The sequence below is a fragment of the Mizuhopecten yessoensis genome, unplaced genomic scaffold (genome assembly GCF_002113885.1).
Source record: "Mizuhopecten yessoensis strain PY_sf001 unplaced genomic scaffold, ASM211388v2 scaffold4805, whole genome shotgun sequence".
In the NCBI taxonomy this organism is placed as follows: Eukaryota; Metazoa; Mollusca; class Bivalvia; order Pectinida; family Pectinidae; genus Mizuhopecten; species Mizuhopecten yessoensis.
Window position 1 is genome coordinate 485,728 of NW_018405730.1, and position 26,449 is coordinate 512,176.

General features: G+C 36.8%; 1 protein-coding gene across 4 annotated transcripts in view; it reads left to right on the forward strand.

Annotated features, from left to right (window-relative positions):
- LOC110449715 (serine/threonine-protein kinase tousled-like 2) overlaps positions 1 to 26,449 on the forward strand; it is a 51,994-nt gene that overhangs the window by 9,193 nt on the left and 16,352 nt on the right. For 3 of the 4 annotated variants that reach the window (XM_021496757.1, XM_021496755.1, XM_021496758.1), the window contains exons 4-10: positions 1,755 to 1,848; positions 19,013 to 19,071; positions 19,908 to 20,078; positions 21,703 to 21,795; positions 24,011 to 24,121; positions 24,586 to 24,722; positions 25,735 to 25,869. In XM_021496757.1, coding sequence (XP_021352432.1) covers positions 1,755 to 1,848; positions 19,013 to 19,071; positions 19,908 to 20,078; positions 21,703 to 21,795; positions 24,011 to 24,121; positions 24,586 to 24,722; positions 25,735 to 25,869 — 800 coding nt within the window. The remainder of the gene's footprint in view (positions 1 to 1,754; positions 1,849 to 19,012; positions 19,072 to 19,907; positions 20,079 to 21,702; positions 21,796 to 24,010; positions 24,122 to 24,585; positions 24,723 to 25,734; positions 25,870 to 26,449) is intronic. The other variant, XM_021496756.1, reaches the window with a different exon arrangement.

Below are 26,449 nucleotides of genomic sequence, written 5' to 3' on the forward strand. Positions count from 1 at the left end.
CGGCAAAATCATTGGGAGATGTCCATTTTGAATCTAACGTGTGATTCTACTGTCGGCAGAGTTGTGACTGAAATAATCAGGAGGGTGGAAAAAAATCATTCCCTACATTGAGGATGGAACAGAAATCTCCAACCTTCAGGATGATAATTTGGTGGTCTAACCCTCAGTAGAGCCTCGGTTTAGACCACCGATAAAATCGCCCCTTGGGGTGGAGATTTCTCTGTCACGCCCTAAAGGAAGGGAAAGATTCTGTTTGTCTACCTTTAATTTATTACAACAGAATCTCCGTAATTTGGTGACATACATTTTCTGGAAAATAAACAAAATAACAGTTTGGTAAACAGTAGCCAGGCTGCCAAGAATCTGTCACTAGAAAGCCCCTTGGACTGTTTAACCCTTTCACCCCTGATTAACTCTTGTACACTCTTCCATCCTTTGATCTGAACAACTCCATAATTGGTCTTGAGGGGTCAAGCAGTTAAAAATATTTCTTGCATATATTTTTCACCGAAAAAATGGTAATTTGTTGAAATTTCATGGTAAACAAGCTTCAAAATCTTCCAGGGCATTTGGTCAGTGTTTGGTATTGATCAGCCTAAACGTGTCTTGACAGGACCACATTTTAACAGTGCTACTAAAACATTTGCTGGGACACAAAAACACTAATGTAACTAATGTTACAGAGTTGATTTAATAATAATAATAATATAATTATATATCGCTTTGTCACAACCTAGTTCGTAGGTCGTCTCAAAGCGGTTCACAAATTATTATCCGTGGTTATAAGGCCTTTGCAACCAGCCAATATCTTTCTCAACTCCCTGGGGAGCATACAGCCAGTGCTGACATTTCGGCGCTAACAGCTAGCAGTCAACAATTCTAGCACTGCCCAACCACGTACTCATTTACAGCTGAGTAGACTGGAGCAAGCAGAGTTAAGTATCTTGCTCATAGATACAACACGGTGCCTAGAAACACGATGTCAGAAGTTGAAGTGGCAAACAAAACGAAACTCTACTCAGATTTGGGTTTGATGTTTTAGTATCAAAAAATACAACTATTGCCATATAAATACCTATAACAATAACATTGGACACATTTTAACATTGATCTTGATGACTCAAAATATTTGGAAAAACATTTGGGCAGCTCAAAATGCATTTTTGTCTATTGTATCTTCATCCATCCTCTGTCTTCAAACAGTTTTTATCGCTATTTTTTTAAGAAAGAAATGCTTGAAAGGTTTTTCAAAAACTAGCACTCTGTAGTAACTTTGAGACTTACCGCAAGAACAAACATGTTTTAACACTTAAGTCTACTATTGCAATTTCTTAGAAAATCTTTAAGGCATCTTTTTCAAGGTCTGTCTTTGTCCTTAATTATTCATGGTCAGTTTTAAAACATATCAGAAGAACAATTTGGCTGCCAGGTAGCTATCTTGGATTTTGACTTGAACATCTTTTTTCACTGTTCAAAATGTGCTTGACAGATCTTCTTATATGTTGCATTTATGTTACCCTTGGTCCAGATCCATATTTGTGCGTGTTCAGCTTTTGAGATTGATCACAAAAACAAAGTGGCTGCCAGGCAGTCGTCTTTAATTTGACCATAAAATGTTAATTTAATTTCTCAGAAAGTTCTGTAGCAGGGATCTTTCTTGAATTTCATCAGGTCCACTACTTACAATTTAGTTGAAATGATGATTGTAGTTGTAAAGATAGAATCTAATTTTGATTTTTACATTGTTTTTCCAGCTAATCGGGGTGGTCCACACGCCAGAGAAGCATGCTCGGACACCTTCTGAGAGGAAAAGAAAACGAAAGGCCACCAGTGAAGGCACCGAAAGCAGTAAGTCACAGCCACTGTAGTGATTGTCTACCTGATATATGAGTTCTTCAGCAGCTGTAGTGATCGTCTACCTGATATACGAGTTCTTCAGCAGCTGTAGTGGATCAGTGTTAGTTTAGTACTGGGTTCACCTCAATTGGCATCAAATTCCCAGGAGCTCCTTCTTCTCAAGTCACTCCTTTGAAAAAAGGGGAGACTTACTGTATTAGTACTGGTTTTTCTGCCTTTTTTGCTAATATTTTGTCAGGGTCGTTAGTTATGAATCGTTGCAGATATCTTTATGAAATTTGAAGTATGAATGCTTCACTCGCAGAAGGTGTGTAGTGCACTGTAGGTAGGTCACATTGACCCCCCAGGTCCAACTCAAAAAGTGTAAAAGTTTTATGAAGTTTTGTCTGTGCCATAACAGTTAACCCATTAAAGATATATCTTCATAAAACTTGAAGTGTACCTGCATCCTTCACAGATGGTGTGCAATGTACTGCTATGTCACCGTGGCCTTGACCTCAAAGTTTAAGGTCAAGAAAGTTCAAAATTTTCAAGAAAGACTTCTCTTGGCTGTTGATTTTAAACCTTTGCAGATTGTTTTTTAGCTCACCTGCCCGAAGGGAAAGTGAGCTTATGTCATAGTGCGGCGTCCGTTGTCTGTCTGTCGTACGTCTGTCATTGTCCGTCAACTTTTCCTTAAAACAACTTTTTCTGAAGAACAAACAGGCATAGAGCCCGACAAAATTTGAGAACGAAAATGATCTTGACTTACTTTAAAGGTCATAGGGGTCAAATTTGTCAAACACTTCAAACGACTTCTTCCGAAGAACTGAAAGGTATAGAACCTTTAAATTTGGCTGGTGGCTTCCTGATATAGAGCCAAACAAAGTTTGAGAATGAAATGACCTTGAGCCAAACAAAGTTTGAGAATGAAATGACCTTGACCTACCATCAAGGTCATAGGGGTCAAATGTGTCAAACATTTCAAACGACTTCTTCTGAAGAACTGACAGGTATAGAATCTTCAAATTTGGCTGGTGGCTTTCTGGGATAGAGCCAAACAAAGTTTGAGAATGAAAATGACCTTGACCTACTTTCAAGGTCACAGGGGTTAAATTTGTCTAACTCTTCAAACGACCTCTTCTGAAGAACTGAAAGGTATAGAATCTTTATATTTGGCTATTGGCTTCCTGAGATAGAGCCCGACAAAGTTTGAGAATGAAAGTGACCTTGACCTACTTTCAAGGTCACAGGGGTTAAATTTGTCAAACTCTTCAAACGACCTCTTCTGAAGAACTGAAAGTTATAGAATCTTTATATTTGGCTGTTGGCTTCCTGAGATAGAGCCCGACAAAGTTTGAGAATGGAAAATACCTTGACCAACTTTCAAGGTCACAGTTGTCAAATATGTCAAAAACATTGAACGACTTCTTCTAAATAATCGAAAGGCATAAAATTACAATATTTGGCTGTTAGCTTTCTGGGATAGAGCTTACCAAAGTTTGCAAATGACAATGACCTCAACCTACTTGAACCACAGAGGTCAACAACATTTCAAAGGATTTGTTCTGAAGAACCAAAAGAAATGGATTCATAAGATTTGGCTGGTAGATTTTTGGGATAAAGCTAACAAAGTTTGAGAAGGAAAATGACATTGACCTACTTACAAGATCAAAGGGGAAAATATGTCAAACAACTTCTGAAAAAGAACAAAAAAGCATAGAATCTTGTAATATTTGGCTGGTGGTTTCAACAGATGGAGCTGACAAAGTTTACGAGGGAAATATTTGAAGTGCAATATAACATTTAATGAGAATATTTGCTATGACTGCTTAAATATTCAGGTGAGCGATACAGGCCCTTTTGAGCCTCTTGTATTAAAACTGAAATTAACCTGCATCACCAATAGAAGGTAAATAGGTCACTATGTATGTAGGTCATTGTGACCTTCACCTTTACTGGGTCAAAGGTCAACATTGAAACTTCAAGCATATCTGCATCACCCTCAAAAATGTGCAGTACATTGAAATCAGGTCATGATGACCTTCACCTCTAGGTCAAAGGTCGAACAAGTGCAAAATGTAAATTGAATCTAACCTGGGCAATAAATTGATTAATCCCAGCCATTTTAAATGTTTTTGTTGCTACTTCTCGTGAACAGAAAGTCCTTTTGACAACAGCTATAATAGTATAAAATAAGCAGAGCTGCCAACCAATATGATTTAAGCATAATATTGATGTTTTTGTACATTATACAAATCATTCAAGTAGTGCTGTTCTGATTAATTAATTTAGTCAACTTCTGGTCGTTTGTTTCTGAAACTTGACTAATTTTAGCGTTAACACGAAATAAACTTGGATACTGTTACTCGCAACTTTTGCCAAATCCAAATGATATTTTCCCCAATTCCATCTAGGGGGCCGTCTCCCAAAACAGCTGGCTAAAACCCTGCAAGTTTAGGTGATTCAGTAGTCCTTGTTGAAGTCTACTAAGTCTTGGACTAGAGGACTAGTGATATAGTCGAACCCTTGCCCTATAGAACTAAGATTAATTTCATTAAGATGATGATCATGATGGCAAAACAAAGCCAAGAGAAAGAAAACTTGACACAGACTTATTTGTTTATGCTAACATGATGATATTGCAAAACAAAATCATGAGAAGGAATATTGACATTGCAGAGAAAGAATCTCACCACTTGTCGTCGGTAATCTCGGGCAGTGTTCACACAATTACAGAGAAAGAATCTCACCACTTGTCATCGGTAATCTCGGGCAGTGTACACACAATTACAGAGAAAGAATCTCACCGCTTGTCGTCGGTAATCTCGGGCAGTGTACACACAGTTACACAGAAAGAATCTCACCACTTGTCGTCGGTAATCTCGGGCCGTGTACACACAATTACAGAGAAAGAATCTCACCACTTGTTGTCGGTAATCTCGGGCAGTGTACACACAAATACAGAGAAAGAATCTCACCGCTTGTCGTCGGTAATCTCGGGCAGTGTACACACAGTTACAGAGAAAGAATCTCACCACTTGTCGTCAGTAATCTCGGGCAGTGTACACGCAATTACAAAGAAAGAATCTCACCACTTGTCCGTAATCTCGGGCAGTGTACACACAGTTACAGAGAAAGAATCTCACCACTTGTCGTCGGTAATCTCGGGCAGTGTACACACAGGTACAGAGAAAAAATCTCACCACTTGTCGTCGGTAATCGCGGGCAGTGTACACACAAGTACAGAGAAAGAATCTCACCACTTGTTGTCAGTAATCTCGGGCAGTGTACACACAATTACAGAGAAAGAATCTCCCCACTTGTTGTCAGTAATCTCGGGCAGTTTACACACAATTACAGAGAAAGAATCTCCCCACTTGTTGTCAGTAATCTCGGGCAGTTTACACACAATTACAGAGAAAGAATCTCACAACTTGTCATCGGTAATCTCGGGCAGCGTACACACAATTACAGAGAAAGAATCTCACCACTTGTCATCGGTAATCTCGGGCAGTGTACACACATTTGCTCATTATGGCAATGATATTCGAAAAACACTACTTGAAACAGTGGAAACTGATTGGTATAAGAAAATGAAAAGTTCAAGGCATTTATGAAAATGAAAAGCTAGACTCAAAGTTCATTACCTTGGTTACATTTTGGCAGTACCATTGCAGACCAGCTCCATGGTCAGGTAGGTTCCTTCTTCATTGGTCGTTTTGGCGCTTCCATGACGGCCTCCCGAAAGTGCGCCGGCTGAGGTGATCAGTCTCAACCTTGAACTGGTCAGCTTCGTCGCCATGTTTGCGGGCAGTCTGCTGCAGTGAACACAGCTTACACTGTCCATAACCTGCGATGTAAAGTTCATTGCCACTGCTACACACATCACTAACTTGCCCTCTTCAACTCTCTGTCTCGAACCCTCTAAATCCACAGGGACGATGTTTCTGCTTCCCTGCCTGCTTTCCGTCTTCCCTCCTGACCGGTTACACCAAGAGTACCCATATCTCTCCATAATGAGTGCCCCGCAAAACCTCTGCGGCCAACTTCAACAGGCATGCACCATGATAGAATCATTTTTGTCCGATACAAAGATGGAAAACTCCATGATCAGTGATGGACCAATGCTGATAGGTTGGTTGTTGTCATTGATCTTGTAACGTAACAAACTGTCATACCAGTACATAATTAGCCCTATTTATTGGACTGCTGCAGGATTGTTTCCAAAAAATGTTTTAGGAATCAGAGATCTATAGTAAAAAGATAAATATATTCATGCAAAACCTCAGCAACTGTTGATGACAAGACAGCTTCAGCGATAAAAAAAACGCTGTGAGTGATTTGTTGTGGTCCAGCAACTGTTGATGACAAGACAGCTTCAGCGATGAAAAAAACGCTGTGAGTGATTTGTTGTGGTCCTGTCTTCTTTGATATAACAAATGCTCAATTTACCTACTGATTGGAGCAATGCATCCTCGATACCAAGGGGCTAAGTTCACTTTCGCTCTCTGCACCCCTGGAATAGGTCATGACAAAATTGAAGGCACCCGGCTAGCTATTTGATTGGTGTCGGGTAGAAAAACAACTGACTAATCACTAGGCTGATTCTTGTCCTTTGAAGATAACAGAGGAGGGATGCCTGACTTCAAAGCAAATAAGTTTTCAGGAGCAACGCCTGACTTCAAAGCCAATAAGTTTTACCTTCATGCCACCGTCAGATTCTTTTGATGTACATCGAAGGATCAAACTAGCCTTTTTGATGTACATGAAAGGATCAAACTAGCCTTCTCGTCTCACCAATAGTCTCACCAATAGCACGGTGTGCACTAGAGCCTTTGATTTTGCTACCACATATTCCAGGGGTGCAGAGAGTAAAAAGTGAGCCTAACCTCCTGGATATGGAGGAAGGGAGCAATGATGTGGGCAGTTAACTTTACCCTATTGTGGTTTCATATCTTGATGATATTTATCCTAATTTAGTAGGAAATATCAAGAAGTAAAAACAGTATGGGTCTCTCAATGAAAAACTTCAGCAAATGTGCAGTCAATAGTTCTCTTAAGACTAGCTACTTGAATGAGTTGAATGGCCATGGGTGTCGCAAGGCACTAAACAACTAACAGAAGTGTGCTATGGAAGATAAGTTATTTCTCTCATTTCCCTGTGTGTAAGATAGAGCTGCCCAGGGTAAGAAAAGGGGTTTAGGAAATTTCTATCTTGCACCCCATTACACGTGATATTAAATTAGGCTCCCTCCGTCCGTCCGTGCATGTGCATTTTCTGGACCAGAGCTCTGAAACCATTCAAGATAACTACTCAAAACTTTGTACAGTTATCAAGCTAGTACTCTAGTAGTACCTTTTGTTATGGAGCAGTTCCCAACTACTCAAAACTTTGTACAGTTATCAAGCTAGTACTCTAGTAGTACCTTTTGTTATGGAGAAGTTCCCCATTTAAATACTTTTTCAGTTACCATGGAAACAGATAGGCCAAATTACAAATTTCAGTTGAATGGATCATGACTCCAAAACTGTTCCAAGATAACTACCTGTAACTTTGTATAAATATCAAGCTAAAATTCTGGTAGTGCCTTTTCCAATGAAGGAGTTCTCATCTTTTAAAAAATAAATGGTTTCCATATGGAAACAGATAGGCTAAACTACAAATTTTGCTGTTTCAAGAGTAAAATGTCAAAACCTTTCAAGATAACTACATTGTACCTGAAACTTTGTCCACTTATCATCCTATCACCCTATCACTCTAGTTAGGCAAAATTACAAATTTCACGGTTTCCGGAGCATGGTAATAAAATTGTTCAAGAACTGCCTGAAACTTTGTACACTTTGTACAAGCTACATGTAGCACTCTCTTGGTGCATTTTTTGCTACTGAAGGAGTTCTCATTTTGGATAATTTTTCTTTCTTTTTCTGTTGCCATGGAAAAAGGAAAAATACAAAACTTGGGGGTTCTAAAGCATGATCTCAAAACTATTAAAATAACAAATTGAAATTAAACTTGTACACTTATCAACCTAGCACTCTATTGGAGCCATTTGCATTCAAGATGTATACAGGAAGTTTTGTACACTTATGAAGCTAGTGCTCTTATCAAGCCTTTTTTGATGTATCACAATGCACTAACAGTACTTAAATTATCAATTATCAATCAAGTTTTATCAAATTCTAAAAAAAGTGTACTTATTGTTTGAATCTGTCAGTAAAGATGTGGTTCACCCTCCAGCCAAACCCCAAAGTACTAGATATTATACAAAAAATAGACTTCAATAGTATCTGTCACAAAACTCTATAAAATCCTGCACTCAATCATTATGATGTTGACCTTTTCAGCAGATATTTGTATCGTGATAAGTATGCATATGGTATCGTAAACATCATACGGCGATATGTATCGTATCGTGAGGTATGCGTATCGCTGCAGTCCTCAGTCGGTGGGAGTTATTGACTTCATAGAGCAAGTTGTCTTCTAAGTTATTTCCTGTGTTGTATTTAACCCTTTCACCACTGTAGACCATAATGGACTCGTCCAGATCAATGCATGGTAGAGTCTACTAAAGTTACATAGGGGTGAAAGGGTTAATTCAATGATAAGTATCATGTACGTAGTGGTTAGAGAAACAGTCCTCATTGAAAATGCATGTCCTCCGTTATTATTACACATATTTCTTTGTTTAATGGTCTTCCGTTATTATTACACATATTTCTTTGTTTAATGTTTTTGAACACGATAACTTATAAGTAAAATTTACTTTGTCAAGGTCTGGTCTATCAAACTTTCAGCAAGTCTATCAGAAATCTAATTCTCATAGACCTATAGTGAAGGATGTGTAAATTGCAAGATCTAGGACAGTGTACATGTAGATCTATATAGGTATTGGATAGGTGGTATACATGTCTATGCATTGGTCTTGATATGAAGGAACGATAAATAAGGCACAATGGAAATATCAGTCACTGAATTCAGACTCAAACATTTATACACCTGTAGTATATATACATTTGTATGTATATGTTTCAATCATAAGGCTATACATGATATTTTGACTAGAAATATACAGAAAGGTGAAAGGAATTTTACTTCCCAGTACACACAGTGACTTTATAGTGTACATATATATAGAACAACATACTTGGAATTCTAGAGCTTGTTTATTTCATTCCTCATGAGTATTACATTTGTATATATATATGTATAATTAAGCTACAAATATGCCTTAAAATGGTTAAATATCATCAGCACAAGTGTATTAGTATTTAACATTGCAAAATAGAGACAGACAATGCTCGTTTTACAATGACACATCTTTTGTGAATAATTGATCAGGTGCATTTAGCATTGTCATGAAAATGGCATTCTTAAAGAGCTATATAATAATAGCTGTGTGCAGTCGATTACCATGACTTTTAAACTGATCATATTCATTTTATAAATTCATTGTACAAATATTTTGAATAAAAGGTTATAATTTATGATTATAGTTTTACATTAATTACAATAAATTGAATTATATGTGTAACATGTTTTTTAGGAATAAACTAAGTTGTGCCATATTCCCTGGTATATTTGATGAAAATGAAAAATATGTTTAAATAAAAATAAAAACAATTATAAGTAATGTACAATGGAACTTTGAAGTACAAAAAAAAGTACAAGTTTTCACAATTAAGGTTCAATTTATGTAAAAAAAAAAATGCAGTTGATCTCGTAGAAATTCGCTCATGCTTTGTCACTACAGTAAAAGTGTTTCACAGTTTTAAGTACAGTAGGTAGCTAGCATTACGACAGAATGTTAAAATAGCTTTATAGTCACCAACAGTTCAGTTATAGGGCATTAAACCTTGTACTATTTATAGCAGCAGTTTAATTACAGTTAATGTCCTCCTGCAGACTACATTTATACACACTAGTATTGAACTGCGTAGAGCAGAAGTGCCCACCCAATATTATCATCCAGGACATTCCCCCTGGTATACAATAAGCTCGCTGCCAGTGCCAGCAGAAACATTATCAATGCAGTGATAATAGTATCAGAAGTGTTGGAAAACAGATATTTGACCTCGACCTTTTAGCATTGACGGAAGCAGTTTCTGAAACAGACTATAACTATAGGGATATTTATTGTAGCCTTCATTCTTTGAAGCAGTCTATAAGTATAGGGATTCTATGATGATATATTTGTTGGATAATAAACCCCAGCTTGTGCATTAACAGATGAATGTATATATGGTACTGTAGCTTTAGGCACTACTGGTGTAACACACAGATTGTGAGTGTAGTGCTGCAGTAAGTATACCAGCACAGCTGGATAAACTACTGCAGTAGCTGGCTGTCACTGTCCATAGATCAGTCCAGGTAATTCCAAATGTTTTTCCTCTCAACATTGTAGAAACCTAAAACTTTATAATCCAGGTCATTTCAAATGTTGTTTTCTCCCAAATTTTGAAGAAACCTGACTGTCCAGAATAAAAAATCAAGGTTATTTCTAGCATTGTCTTTCTCTAGAATATTGAAACTTTTCTCTCAAACATTATTCATTTTCTTCCAAATGTTGTTTTATGTATTTTCTGTTTAAAATTTTCAAATAAATTGACACAACGCTAGAATCAGTGTTTCTTCTACCTAAATTTTACAACAGCCTGATGATCCTGCGTGAATTGGAAAATATATAACAATATTTTTATAAAAATTGGGACGATATTTCTCACTTTTAGAAAGTTTTTTTTTTGCTAGAGAAAGCAGCTTTTGTTCTGTTGTAAAACTAGGTAAAATAAATTCACAAAGAATGTAAATTCACTGACAATAAATCTTCTGAACACTGCCCCTGAAGTGAAATAACAAATATTCCTCAATACTAGATCATTACTGTGGTGTGGCTATAAAGAAGCTTTTGTGTGCCTACAGAGGCTGGTAGTAGCTTATGACTTGGTCACTTAATGATTTGGTCATTACTGGGATGACCACAGATCCCGTATATGACACGTATACATATATATATACCCATGTATCTATTATTCAGTCGGGGACTAAATATCTCGTGAGTCGCCGGGATCAATATGGTGGTGTGATGGCACTAGACTGACTTATCCCCGTAATTTGTTTTGTCCTATATGGAGTTATTTCGGATCACAGAAACATGCAGTCTTGATTTCCTCTAATACATATATACATATTGATATAAGTTACCTTTAAGAAATAAAAGATAGAGAAGGAATTTGAAACAGTACATTAAAATAAAAATTAAAAAAAATATATAAATTTGAAAAAGAAAAAAAAGGAAATTAATGTAGTATAGATGTATTTTGGAATTTTAAGACATTTTGATGAGAAGGAAACTACATTTAAATTAAAAAATAAATAAAAGGTTTATTCAAATGCATTTTGGAATTTAAAGAAAAGTACTTGGATGTGTGGAAAATTAAATGATAAAATTACATCATGTCAAAAAATCGCCCGTTTTTTTAACATTATTATGTCCAATAGTAGCATATCCTTTCTTTTGTCAGCTTATTCCTCTGGTAGAGGATAAAATAGTTATTTCACCAAAAAAAAACGTTTCTGCCGGTGTAGAATATAGTGTTAAGGTGCCATCTGTAACATTCAGGAAAAGGCTGTTCTTGTCTGGTATCACATAATAACAATGCCATCTTACATTATGTGAAAGCCTATTTTCTGCCAGCCAAATGTCATCACAGCATAAAATGTGTGGGAGATTTTGCTGCAATGCCTGTATTGTATGTAACATATGTATATTCTGATCAAGCCTAACACTCACACTCACACACACTCATATTACTGCCTACTGGTTCAGCTTGTCTAGTCGGCACCTTATACAGGAAGTGCTGCGAATTGTTGTCAATGACACATAAATTACAGATAAGCTTGCCTTATACAAACGTTGGTGCTTGACTCTAGGAAATAGGTATGGTAGATGTCCTAGTTTGTAACAGATTGGATGGGTGTGGTAAATTTTCTAAAAATGACGAACAAGTGGTTGTAGTGAATGTTGTAAAATTGACGAGATAGGATAGTTAAGGTGTAAATGTCCAAAATATACTTAAGAAATCGAAAAGAATTATTGAAATTGCGAAAAATTAAATCTTTTAAATTTCACAATTTTTCCGGGTATAAAAATTCACTTGCCTCTTTAGTGCTCTGGCGAGTGCAAGAATTTGGACCACTTTCCTGGGGCAAGGTGCAATAGACTGGTGTCTTAAACATGTTTATCATGTGTTTCTCCAGATCTGTTCTCCCCAACTGGAGGTGAATGAGTGATTAATTGAATTGACTGTAGTCAGTGGGATACACTAAAACAATCGTGAAACAATCAAAAATTTAGAAAACACAACTTCATTCTTCGTTTTGAGAAAAATATTGCAGGTAGAATACCAGCAGTCTTTCCATCAATATCCACACAAATGTTCAGACTTTTAGGCCAATGACTGACTATACATGAAACTAAAGGTATAGTATGAATTTGATCAAGGATTTACTCTCAAGGGTTTAATGTGTTGAAATCCTTTATACAACTTGTTCTGAACAACCAAAAGTCCCAGGTGGGTGATCATAGTTTTCCAGTAGGTACCTGTCATTAAGTGCTATAAAGTCCCAAAATACATGACCTTGGTCTACTTCCAAGGTCACAGGGGTCAAATATGTAAAAAAAAATAAAAACATTAAACAACTTGCTCCTCATAACCAGGAGGCCCTGGATGGTGACATTGAACAAGTAGCATGCTTGGAGAGAAGTTTTAAAGTTTCCTCCTGTAAATGACCTTGATTTTACTTGAAGGTCACAGGGTCAAATGTGTAAATTCTTCCTAAAAACGAAGAGTGCTAGGGTGACTATATAGTTGGCCAATAGCATGCTAGGATAGAGTAGTACAATGTTTCATTAAGAAATGAACTTGACCTACTTTCAAAGTTCAGGTGTCAAATGTGTAGAGAGAAAACACTAGGCCCAGGGTAATGATTATTAGCCAGTAGTATTCTGGAATATACGGCTACTCATTCTCGCACCGAACAAAGGTCGAGGAGGAGAAACGGTATCAGTGAATATTTTAGAAAGATGGTGAAAAATCTGTAAAGGTGAAATCAGTCACCAAGTCTGGAACACTCAACAGCCAAGGAGACTCAATGTGTGGAAATATTTGCAAAATTGCTTTAATTGAGAAAATTTTCCCATGATTGCTTGAATATGCAGGTGAGCGATACTGGTCCTCTGGGCCTCTGGTAGGAGACTTTAACTAGGCAGTAATTCAGCTGTCAGTCTTTTTCTGCATTTGTAAATTAGGCCAATCCAGATGAAAATTATCTTCTTTTCCCCCCAAAATTGACTTAAAATTCCCAATCAGTAAAACAGAACAAAAAATCATGACAACTTTTTCCAAGAAGGGTGCAATTTTGGATGAAAACTTTCTAAAATATTCAGAAAATGATGCAGGCTGTCTCACAATTCAGCTAGTTAGGCTGAGAATGAAGATGGAAAGATGAGCGAGACTCGAAACTCTAGACTCCACTACTGCACTAAATGTATGCAAGATGAGCAAACATGTATTTCTGCAAGTCTGTGAACCCTGATAGTTAATTATGCTACCAACCACAGTTTTTCTGTCAGTTAAAGATTAACATGGAATGTTCTAGGTGATTAGAAAGTTTAATGGCTACAACAGACTGGGGTTATTTTCGAGATTGCGACTAGTTTAATAGGTCAAATATAAATCTTGAAGGCCATACAAATTTTTGATGCTCACATGGTCCATAGCCCCTCCCCTTTTTTCTCCGGACTGTTCAGAATAACTAGACATGTAGAGACATCTTCGAAAAATTGATAATTTACAGACATGTATTCTGCTTTCTGTTGTTAGTATAGCTATACTGTAAACCAGGCATGATGATGAATTAAAAATATTTAGATCTGCCATCTACAGAACCACTGTCTTTATATAGTAACACATACCACAGTCTGCAGGGCCTGTGTAAATTAAGTGCTACTGCGGAGGTAATCGGTGTTACTGTTAAAACATAATCACTGTAATTTCAGGATTGTCATGACAGATCTTTGAGCTTCTAGTTACAGTTTGTGGTCTAGACCGGCCTCTGTTTCTAGAATCTTGTATTCATAAAGGGAGAAAATCAGATTTACAATAGTGATCTTTTGGATGTCAGAAACCAGGGGGAGATAAGTCAGAAGAACTTTTACTTTGTTATAGACTGTCTAGAAACTATAGATCGTTCCTTGACATTTATGACAATCTTTAGAATTTTGAACTAATCAGAAAAAATAATCTCTAATAATTTTTGATTGATCACTTTGATGTGTGATTCTAAAACGAGGGGAGATAAGTAAGCAAGGTAACCACGGATAATAATTTGTGAATCGGTTTGAGACGACCTACAAACTAGGTTGTGATGAATTAAGCGGTATATAAGAACCTCAAATTGTTTTTAGTAGTACATGTAGTAAAATGCAACTGAAAAAAATATTCACAAACCCTTAGGGCTGGTAGCCAGTCTATTGCAAACTGAAATAAAATATATTATGATAAGGACTACTTTTTTACAGTGAATACCCAGCACAGTGTATGTACACTAGCTGGTGTCTAATTTATTGTTTGTATGAAATAATTTTCAAAAATGTTCCTTCTTGCACTATAGTTTTGAAACTTAAGCATGAATTTCTATTTGTAATGGTTAGCTTTGCCAGTATACTGAATTCATTCCTCACAAACCTGGTAGTTCAAAAGGTAACATGAAACAAATATTTATTCACTTGGCCTTCATATGTTATGTACATGTATTTATGGCAAGATTATGTAATGTCGGGACAATCCGATGTACAAGGTCTGGGATTACTGTGACCAGATTGGTTTGCTTCTAATGATGTAATCTATGTTCAGATATTTATCGCCATCATATTTAGACTGTAGTTGTAATAGACCTATTCTCAATATTGACATTAAGCCCCTTTTGACAGTCATTGCTTGCCCCTGTTTGGAAGTCGGCTGGTTGATAAATATGGTATCCTTGCTGTTAAATAGTGAGCGAGGCGGATAGTGAACTTAGTAAACATTGTTCGATTGTTGATTTATTCGTGAATTCATTTAAGAGTAAAAGAGCTCCATTCGTGTAATTTATGTATATATACAACGTTAGCACTGTAGTGCTATTAAAAAATAACAAACCACTGACGAACATTAACACAGATCTATATCTAGAGCAGACAAACCCGTGTAGGTGAAGCAAACGTTCATGTTTTGTTTCTTTTTAGCAGATTTTAAAATGAATATTTAAACTGTGTTTGATTTTAGTCAGAAAGGCTATAACAGTCAATGAAATCCATGTTTGGTCTCATTCTAAAAGCAACACGACCCATTCATTATGCAACTGTTTTTCAAAACTAAATCAATAGTATAAATAAGCCTGATAAAGATTATTATGTTAACAACCATTAGACAACAGGTTTTAAAACCTCATTTTAAGCTCTCTGCAAGGTAAAAAGTATAAGATAAGTGATATAAGTATTTTTCATGTCCTAGCTTTGCTTAAGCTCCAAGTTATGCAATTTGTGTTGGCAAAATCATGTACTGTCTGAAAAACTGGGTATTTTGTCCTAAGTCGCATGGTATAACGGCGATGACATCATAAGTACATTTAACTGTTAGGTTTAAAGATTGCCTGTTGATTTAAAAGTCCAGTATCCAAAGTTTAGATAAAACTGTTTAGTGAAAGCCATAGGTGAACTTCTTAATGTAACAAATGGGTCAGTTTGTTTAAAAGTACTGCAAGTTCACCTAACATCTGATAAAAATGGGTGCCATTTCTTACATGTTTTGGTATTCAAATAGGTCAAGGTATTCTGCTCTGGATTAAACCAAATGAATAATGTAGACGCATGTACACCTGTGAAATTTATAGCAGTGGTGTCTTTACTAATATCACTTTAGTAACAGCTATGAACTGTACTGTTGCGAGGTTACAAAACTCTGATCAAACAAATCGCTAACCATGCACGTTTTAGATTGTACTGGATCTTTCCATTGCAGGGGAACTATTAAAACATTATTTTTTTCAGTTTTGGTTGCAATACACACGAAAAGTTCAAGTTGTTTTGACACTTTTTGACCTACTTCAGTGGGGAAACATACTGGCCATAAGTCAGTGGTTTTTCTCCGAGAACTCCAGCTTTCCTCCACCACCATTATTATAACCTGGCATGTCCTTAAATGACCATAGCCGTTAATAGAATGTAAAACACAAACAAACCAAACCAAAGAAAAGGTAACAAAACAATTTTGCAGCTCTGGTTGCAATACATATATAAAAAAAAGTTCAAGGTGATGTGACATGTTTGACCTACTAGCGTGGGGAAATGTTTCAAAACAATTTTTGCAGCTCTGATTCATATTAAAAAAAGTTCCAGGTATTGTGACGTGTTTGACCCTCTTATGTTTGGGAGACTTTTGTTCAAGACATGATGCTCCTGGCTGGGTTCTATGCACTGACATTTGAGCGTGGTGGTCCAATCAATATTTAAGATTGTATCATGTGATGTGCTAATGTTGTACATGCTGTGTAACTGGTATATGTACCAAGGTGTTTATCCACTCGAGATTCTGCTGCCGGCTGCAGTGTTATAACTGTCAGAGGTGATCAGCCTCGTCATGTCACGGTCTACAATAAAGCCACATATATTCACCAGTGCTTGTTCTATATAAATTATATATTCTTGGCCAAGAATTTAATGTTAACTTCAAAACCCCTCAATTGTTTTACACCTTGCCATGCTGTGGTGCAGGGGCATTGAGTGTTAACCTTGCAAACTATATCTGTCTGGCCAGTAAATGTTTTTGAATTTAGGTCGGTTAAGAATAAATTACTGCAACCAGCTATAGGGTCATGTATATTCTCATACTTATGTGCCTTGAATAATGCATGTTTCACAGCATATTTTTGACCTTCACCATTGAACTTGACTCCTTTTTGGACCGATTATAGCAGCTTTATAGTTACGGATCTTCATGCATAGGCTCCTTGATGCATACAGTATATTTTACAGAATGTTTATTACCTGTAAACTCAATCTCTTTGACCTTCAGATGAGTTTGTATTTCAGGGTTCCAAATAAAAGGTCACACCAAGGTCATTCATTTTCTTGCTTTATGAAGGTCAACCACAGGACCAAGGTGCATTGGTGTTTGTTTTCTCTGTAGGATATTAGTCCGCCTATCTGTCTCAGGGTTAGGAGTCCGCCTAACTGTCTATAGGCTAGTAGTCCGCCTAACTGTCTCAGGGTAAGGAGTATGCCTAACTGTCTATAGGCTAGTAGTCCGCCTAACTGTCTCAGGGTTAGGAGTCCGCCTTACTGTCTATAGGCTAGTAGTCCGCCTATATAGCTATCTGTCTGTAGGCTAGTATGCCTTTCTGTCTGTAGACACAACCTTGTTTGTAAATGTAGTCCCTGTTTCCATTCTTGTAACATTTTATTCAATTTCTTTGAAACGTCACTCCGTTGCGGTTTATCACATCAATTGTTTTTAGTACAAGTTGATCAAGGGTACATGGAAGGCACTCGTTCACATAGATGAGCGGGGGTAAATATATTAGCCGTCCGCTTACAGTTCTAGTTTATAGCATGGTTCGAGTAGGTTCAAAATGTTACATACACCAACGAACAGCTAGAGGTTTTGATTGTTAGCTGTAGCCACACTTGTTGATTTAACATCGCAGTCCTGCTATATTTAAGGAAAACTGTGTTTTCAAAGAATGTAATTGCTAACCCGCGAACGTGCCTGTGTAACTGCATCAGGAAACTGAGACGAGAGAAAGTCTTTGATGCAGGGAGGTGCGCTGAAGGTAGAAATTGAGCAGCAAGCATGCTCGCCCTGTACAATGACATCATGCTGATTATTTTACCCAAAGTGCCTTAAGTGTGTAACATGATGCTTTAACTGCTCCTGGCATGTATACGTAGCTCGTTACTGCTTTTCAACTTTAATTGAAGGTTTTTGTTTAGGTACATGGTGCAGTGATGATATCTATAGAGGTTGGTTTAGTACTGTAATGTACATGGTTACCCAGGGCAGTGATTAGTTATATAATACTTTAGTACAGATGTCGGAAGAACTCTCTGTCAAAGTGTATTTAGCATTGTACTCTTGATCCACACTACAGTACATTGTATGTAATCCAATTTATTTTATGCCTCTTGTTTTACCAAATTTCAGGATATTTTGCTCTGTAGAAAGAAAATGATGTCGAAATCAGGGAAATTGTCAGATTCTGGAAGTTTGTTTCGGCATGGCCTTGAGGGGTCTTGTTACAGCTGATTATAAATTTGAAAGATTCTGATGCAAAAACATCAATATATTGCCAGTAGTTTCGAATTTGAAGACATGCTTTTGAACGCTAGGGGAGATAGATATCGTAATAAAATGTGATTCTCTTGTTGAAGATTTAGGAGATACGGATAGTGGCTGAAAAATGTATTTCTCAAAAAATAATTATGTTCTGAAAATTTTGATAAGAAATAATAATAAATATGCATAATTAATTTCATGATACATTTACATATTGGAATCAGCTAATATAAGGTAATTGTAAAATAGACAGAGAAAAAAAGAGTAGTTTTGAAAAATAAAGATATTAAATAATGCTTTTAACTTTTGACAGTCGGAAAATACAAATGACTGATGCTAGAAAAGGAAGAGTATGTAACAAATCACAAGCATTCAACAGATGTCAGGGGACAGGATATTTTACTGTTGTCTACAAATGGATGAATATCACAAACATTTTACCGAAATTCTGGGGTCCGTTTATCATTTTTCTGGAGATGACTGTTGTTGATCAGTTGGACCGACAGTTCAGACAGGACCCATGTTAGCTATATGGTCATGTTAGGACCAGGTTGACCCTGTTTATGTTCTAGGGCTGTCAGACATAGAAATTAACGTGATAGAAAGCTGGTGTCTTAGGAAAAAGTGTTCTGGACAGGGTGAAGGTCGTACTGTTTACTACAGCTGTCTGCTGTATATATATGAACTCCTGTCAAGCAATTATATGGGGGGAAAGGTCGAAATAGTTGCTTAAGTTCCGTTTAATTGGTTTTGTCTAAAATAAATGTTGTGCTTAACTGATGAACTAATTCTGTCTTTTCAGATACTCCAAAATCCAACCGACCAGAAGCTAATGGGAAGAAAATCAATGAATATTTCAAGGTATTTAGTTGCCTGTTATTTGTCGGGGAGGTGTTGGATTCAGGCTGGTGAACTGTAATTGCCCTCTCTTACAGGGAAAAAGTCTGCTAGCATATTATGACCAGGATATTTCTTGTCCAGCGAAAAACAATTCTGAAAAAATATATTAAAAAAATATTTCAAAACGGTACCTATCAACTATTTTAGCGGATATATGTTATCATAGCAATGAATTCAAAAGCTTACAACCAGAAAAGGATTAACCCTGATAGGGCTGAGGGGCAGAGTCAGCTACAGTCACAGAAATCTTCTTAACACAGCTGCTGTGAAACCGTTGGATTTTCACCAACATTCTGTTCCTTATATGATGAAGATTAGAATTCGCAATTCAGAAGGAGTTGACCCCTTCTTGTAAAATCAAACTTTCAGGAAATCGGTCTTGAATGATTGGAATTAAAAAAAAAAAAAAGTCAGAATAAATACTCATGAAAGATTAAATTGATTTTACAAGGAGGCTGCAGGCAGGCCATAAGGATATGTTTAGTGCAAAGGTTTCAAGTGATGTATACTCTTTCATGTTCTTGGAGATATTGACCATCTCCAATCTTAACCCAGGATGATGAAAACTTAGGATGAAGATGTTTTGTCAGGCCCCTACTTTAAGAGAGACATTCTGTCACATGATATACTAAATATATTGAGTCATGTGACAGGTGTCTTGCTGACTTTAAGAATACAGCAAGAAGTTTCTTTTCAAATTAAAATCATCTTGAGTAGGCCATTTTAAACATGTTAACCTGGTAACTGTGTGCTGTAAATTGTCAGATTTACAGTATACCTGTCATGGATGTTTACAGCAGAACCAGTCACCTAGTCGTAGTGCCAACAGTCAGTCGGCCGGGACCAAGTCACCCTCACCCCAGGGGATGAGCTACAGCTACACTGCCCCCTCCCCTAGTAATCACAGCAATTCCGACAGTATTGGCTACCCTCCTGTACCTCTGTATCACTGTAACAAGACCATACAGGTAAGTCTGTACAGACTGTAAAGAGACCTACCTTATCACTATAACAAGACCATACAGGTAAGTCTGTACATCTGTAATGAGACCTACCTTATCACTATAACAAGCCCATACAGGTAAGTCTGTACATACGGTAACGAGACCTACCTTATCACTATAAGGTAGATCTCGTTACAGTTTGTACAGACTTACCTGTATGGTCTTGTTATATTGATAAGGTAGGGCTCTTTACAGTCTGTACAGACTTACCTGTATGGGCTTGTTATAGTGATAAGGTAGGTCTCGTTTCCGTATGTACAGACTAACCTGTATGGTCTTGTTATAGTGATAAGGTATAGGTAAGTATGTACATACTGTAACGAGACCTACCTTATCACTATAACAAGACCATACAAGTAAGTCTGTACAAACTGTAACGAGACCTACCTTATCACTATAACAAGACCATACAGGTATAGGTAAGTATGTACATACTGTAATGAGACCTACCTTATCACTATAACAAGACCATACAGGTTAGTCTGTACATACTGTAATGAGATCTACCTTATCACTATAACAAGACCATACAGGTAAGTCTGTACATACTGTAACGAGACCTACCTTATCACTATAACAAGACCATACAGGTAAGTCTGTACATCTGTAACGAGACCTACCTTATCACTATAACAAGACCATACAAGTAAGTCTGTACATCTATATCGAGACCTACCTTATCACTATAACAAGACCATACAGGTTAGTCTGTACACACTATAACGAGACCTACCTTATCACTATAACAAGACCATACAGGTAAGTACTTCGGTATATACTGTAACAAGACCAGATCTAGAGGGGCCTAGAAATATGTTGATTAAATGAAAGAGTAGGTAACGGAGAAAAGAAAAAATAAAGGTCCCAAGTGTTGTAATGGGAAAACAAGTCAATGTTGGTTTAATAGATGTTCAATAAGCAGGAAGTAGTCGATGCATTTGCCGTGAAAATATGGTGGGTATTGGTTAACAGGTGGAAATGAGAGGAGGGCTATTATATGGTTGCTAGGTAATGAGGGGTATTGTTAGGTTGCTAGGAGATATGGAACATGAACATGATCTTATCATCGATGTGTAATAACGTAAACAAGCAATCATTTATGACATATGCCAACATTTCTGCCTCTCATCCATTTCCTTAGGACATATGCCAACATTTTATGCATGTTTTATATGATTTATTTTGTTATTTTCATTCCTGCAAGTATTTCATAATATAACCAGTGATCTAATTATCGGACCATGTGCCATGGCAAAATCTTTTCAGAGAAGTCCAAAAAATTCCTACCTTTATAAAAAAAAATCAGGCAATTTTCCTCTCAAATTAATTATAAAGGGAAATATCAATATTAAAAACCTTAAATAAAACTTCTCCTTTGAAAATTTGGCGTTTTGTTTCCTGCAGAATTTACATATTTTATAACAAAAATCACAGAGGATAAATGGATTTTAGATGCTGTTGCTGTGCTAGTATTTTCCCCCAGGTCAAGGAAGGTGGCCATTTAAATTAAAAAATACACAGAAACCCCCTGCTTTTAGCTTTAAACCCATCACATACTGATGATGTTTATACCCTTTTTACCTTACAGACGGACTTGAACCTACAACAGATACTTGTCCTAGAAAACAAGTCTTCATCTCACATAGAACAGAAGGATAGCAAAATAGATGACCTACTACGGGTAACTATCACCTCTGAACCAAAGTGTTGTCCAAAAATATCCCAGTAACATGACAAACACTATATATAGACACTCAATTTAAAAAATATTTTTGAAAGAAAATTGGAATTTGTAAAGAAACAAAAAATTACTGAATGAAGGTCATGGTCTGTTGACCTTAGCATTGCTGGTTATTTTTGGAAAGTTTCGATGATTGGCTGAAATCAGAAAGATCTGAAGATTATCACCTGCAAAGTATGTATGCCTAGGGGAAAATCAAACTATTTTAGTCATTATTCGACATGTCTACAAAATTTTATCTTTAAAAGAAAAAGCTCCAACATAGTATGAACCTAGTAAGTTATTCCAAGGCAAGGAATAAAATATCCCATTGGGACCCTAATTACATGTCTAAAGCTCATAGTTCAAATTATTCTTAATAATTACTGTAAAATATATAAAAAAGAAGTACCAGTAGTAAGCTGTTTGTACCATAATATTTCTGTTGATTTTTTGTCAGCTTTGTTAACATTTCGAGTGAGCTTATATCATCATGGAATGTGCCCATACAGACAGCCTTCCTTGCCATTTGTATTCCTCTTTATTTACCCTTGCATATTCTTTATAATGTAAGCTTAGCTTTGGAAATGGCATGCTTAGATACATATACTGCCTCCAAAGCATTCTCATACCACCACCAAACTATCATTGTACTTTCTCCGTCCGTACTATCCTCATACCACCACCAAACTATCATTGTCCTTTCTCCGTCCGTACCAGCCTCATACCACCACCAAACTATCATTGTCCTTTCTCCGTCCGTACCATCCTCATACCACCACCAAACTATCATTGTACTTTCTCCGTCCGTACCATTCTCATAACACCACCAAACTATCATTGTACTTTCTCTGTCCGTACCATCCTCACACCACCACCAAACTATCATTGTACTTTCTCCGTCCGTACCATTCTCATACCACCACCAAACTATCTAAGTACTTTCTCTGTCTGTACCATTCTCATACCACCACCAAACTATCATTGTACTTTCTTCGTCCGTACCATTCTCATACCACCACCAAACTATTATTGTACTTTTTCCGTCCGTACCATCCTCATAACACCACCAAACTATCATTTTACTTTCTCCGTCCGTACCATTCTCATACCACCACCAAACTATCAAAGTACTTCCTCCGTCCGTACCATCCTCATACCACCACCAAACTATCATTGTCCTTTCCCCGTCCGTACCATTCTCATACCACCACCAAACTATTATTTTACTTTCTCCGTCCGTACCATCCTCATACCACCACAAAACTATCATTGTACTTTCTCCGTCCGTACCATTCTCATACCACCACCAAACTATCAAAGTACTTTCTCCGTCCGTACCATCCTCATACCACCACCAAACTATTATTGTACTTTCTTCGTCCGTACCATCCTCATACCACCACCAAACTATCATTGTACTTTCTCCGTCCGTACCATCCTCATAACACCACCAAACTATCATTGTACTTTCTCCGTCCGTACCATCCTCATACCACCACCAAACTATCATCATTCACAGGACACACTTGAACCATCGCATATTATATGTGCACCATCAAAGATTATACATGCAGCATCACAAATCATTCTCGCACCATCCCAGATCGTTCTGATACACACACCATCACAGATCGTTCTGATATGCACACCATCCCAGATAGTTCTTATACACACACCATCACAGATAGTTCTTATACACACACCATCACAGATCGTTCTTATACATACACCATCACAGACAGTTCTTATACACACACCATCACACATCGTTCTTATACACACACCATCACAGATAGTTCTTATACACACACCATCACGCATCGTTCTTATACACACACAATCACAGATCGTTCTTATACACACACCATCACAGATAGTTCTTATACACACACCATCACAGATAGTTCTGATACACACACCGTCACAGATCGTTCTGATACACACACCATCACAGATCGTTCTTATACACACACCATTACAGATAGTTCTTATACACACACCATCACAGACAGTTCTTATACACACATTATCGTAAATCTTTCCTATGCCAGCACTATCACAGACCAGACCTGCACCATGTACCCATATTCACACCATTACAATATCATACTCTTCCATGTGATTTCCTTATGTCGTCAACTCATTCTAACATGAACCTCTTTCTTTTTTACAGCAAAACGATGAGTTACGACGACAATTAACAGCACAACAGAAGCTTATAGAAAAGCACAAAGAAAATTTACAGAAGTGTCTCAACGTCAACAAGTCATTATTAATAGAAAAGGTTGGTAAAGACTATGTCTGTAGAAGATAACTTAACTCATTCACCCCTGAAGACACATTTGAACCCTTCCAATTCAAAGGTTAGAATAGTTCATTATGAAACTTCAGGGGTGAATGAGTTAAAGCTGTTGATTCACACAAACCCAACTGCTCACTGTAGCCAGTGTGCGTGTATACAGCAGATTAAGTACAGGACAATTTGTAGAATACGTTAACAATCATGGGAGTACAATTCCACCAGCAAAACCTCCATGACTAGTGCATTTTAGGTTAGGTTTAGTGGCAATGTCGGTATTTACTAATAGAATATATTACCTAAAGTTTTCACATGTGAATGAATTGTATGCTTCTTTTAACAACTTGCTGTACTTTTTGCAATAACACCGATTTTAGGATGAAATTTTATCAGGTGTATAGCTATTCTGTGACCTGTTCTCGGAGGGTAACTGTGATATGTTTTGACAGAGTAAGTTGGAGAAGAAGACGACGAGACAAAAGTGTATGGGGGACCGACTGAGACTGGGCCAGTTTGTCACGCAGAGACAGGGTGCTACGTTCGTGGAGAACTGGGTCGACGGATGGGCCTTCACAGACCTGATGAAGTAAGGGTCCTGTCCTCTCTCAAAGTTACTACTCCATGAAACTACTGGATGTAACCTTCTAGATTTCTCTGAAATTGAGTTGGTTATTCTTGGCAGTGTGTGTGTGTGCGCTGCTAAAAAAGTTAAAATCGAAAATGGTGGCACAATTATTGATACAACTGTGAAGTACTGCTGGAGGTCTTCTGCCAATTTTCTGTATATTTCACTAATTTCAATATTGCAGTTTACATTGCCATGTTTTTGATGTTTTTGAGTTGTATCTTGCTATGGTCAATGTCATCTGGTAATGATGAGTTAAGTTTAACTTTTGACAAATTGAAAACGAATTGCCCTGCAGTTTATAAAGTTTGTCTAAGAGCAACTAAATTCATCCTCCATTGAACTTGTCCTTTGGATGCAATTCTTTAATGTTCAAATGCTGCACTGAAAAAGCAAATCTCAAACAGTATTAGCAAATATGTTAAGATGTAATCCAGGATCATTTCAAAGCTGGTCGGTGTAGTATAGCTGCATCCTTGATACTCCAGGGCTTACCACGCTCAATGACGCTCACTGTACCTCTAGACTATGTCATAGCGAAATTAAAGGCACATATTTGATTGAGTTATTGTGCATTGTAAAACAGAAATGTTCTTGTGTTTTATTTTGGCCCTTGAATGACGACGCAACTTCAAAATAGGACATAATTTTATACACATATTGAAATATAATTATGAAGTACAAATCTGTAAATCCAATATTGGGCTTACTTATTTCAAAGGACAGTATGATAAACAAATCACAAGGGAAAAACATATTATGGTTAACATATTCAAAATGTGATCAGATAAAAACAGGCAACACAGTTAGAATGATTTGAATATAACTATGGACAAATGTATTACTTTTAACTTTTTGTTTGTCATGGAAAATTGAACTGGTGAATGACAAAGGAACAAGATATAGATCTCCTTTAAAATGTTGATTCAATGTTTTGGATCATTATTGAATTTGATATTATTATTTTTTCCAGACAACAAGAACGAATATCGTCTGATAGAGAAGAAATAGAAAAACAAAGAAAACTTCTTACAAAGAAAAAACCAACCCCAACTGTGATGAAGAACTCGAAACATGACGCTTTCCTCAAGCCAGGTGGAGATAAGCCGTAAGTATCAACTCAAATATGACATCTAGATTTTGACCAACTCAATGCAAGGGAGATAATCTACTTAATTTGTTTTGCCTTAGGATAAAATGTTTAAAGTCAGGTTTATGGATTCAAAATAAAACTTTCATCAGAATTAGTTGATTTTCCAACAAATATGCAGCAGATCTACTGAAATTTGAAAATTGTAGAGTTTTGTGATAAATCTTGCTTCTATGAGATAGTTTATTGTTGTCTTTTGGTAAAGTGTCATTATCTTAATATATTCTTCAATATTTTATTTGTCGGTGTATTGAAGTTTTTCTGTTGCTATAGAATACTCCAATATACACTGCATGTCGAGAAATTATCGCTGCAATTCAACTTTCACATTTTCCTGCCTTCTGTGATGAAGGCAAATTTAACATTATAGCGAAATATAAGTGAACAGCAAAATTAACTGTAAATTAAATATAAAGGGCGAAATTGGTTATAGAATTCTCCAATAGAGTTCTCCAATATATACTGTATATTGAGATTTTTTCGCTGCTGTTCAATTTTCACATTTTTCCGCCCTCTGTGATGAAGGCGAATTTATCAT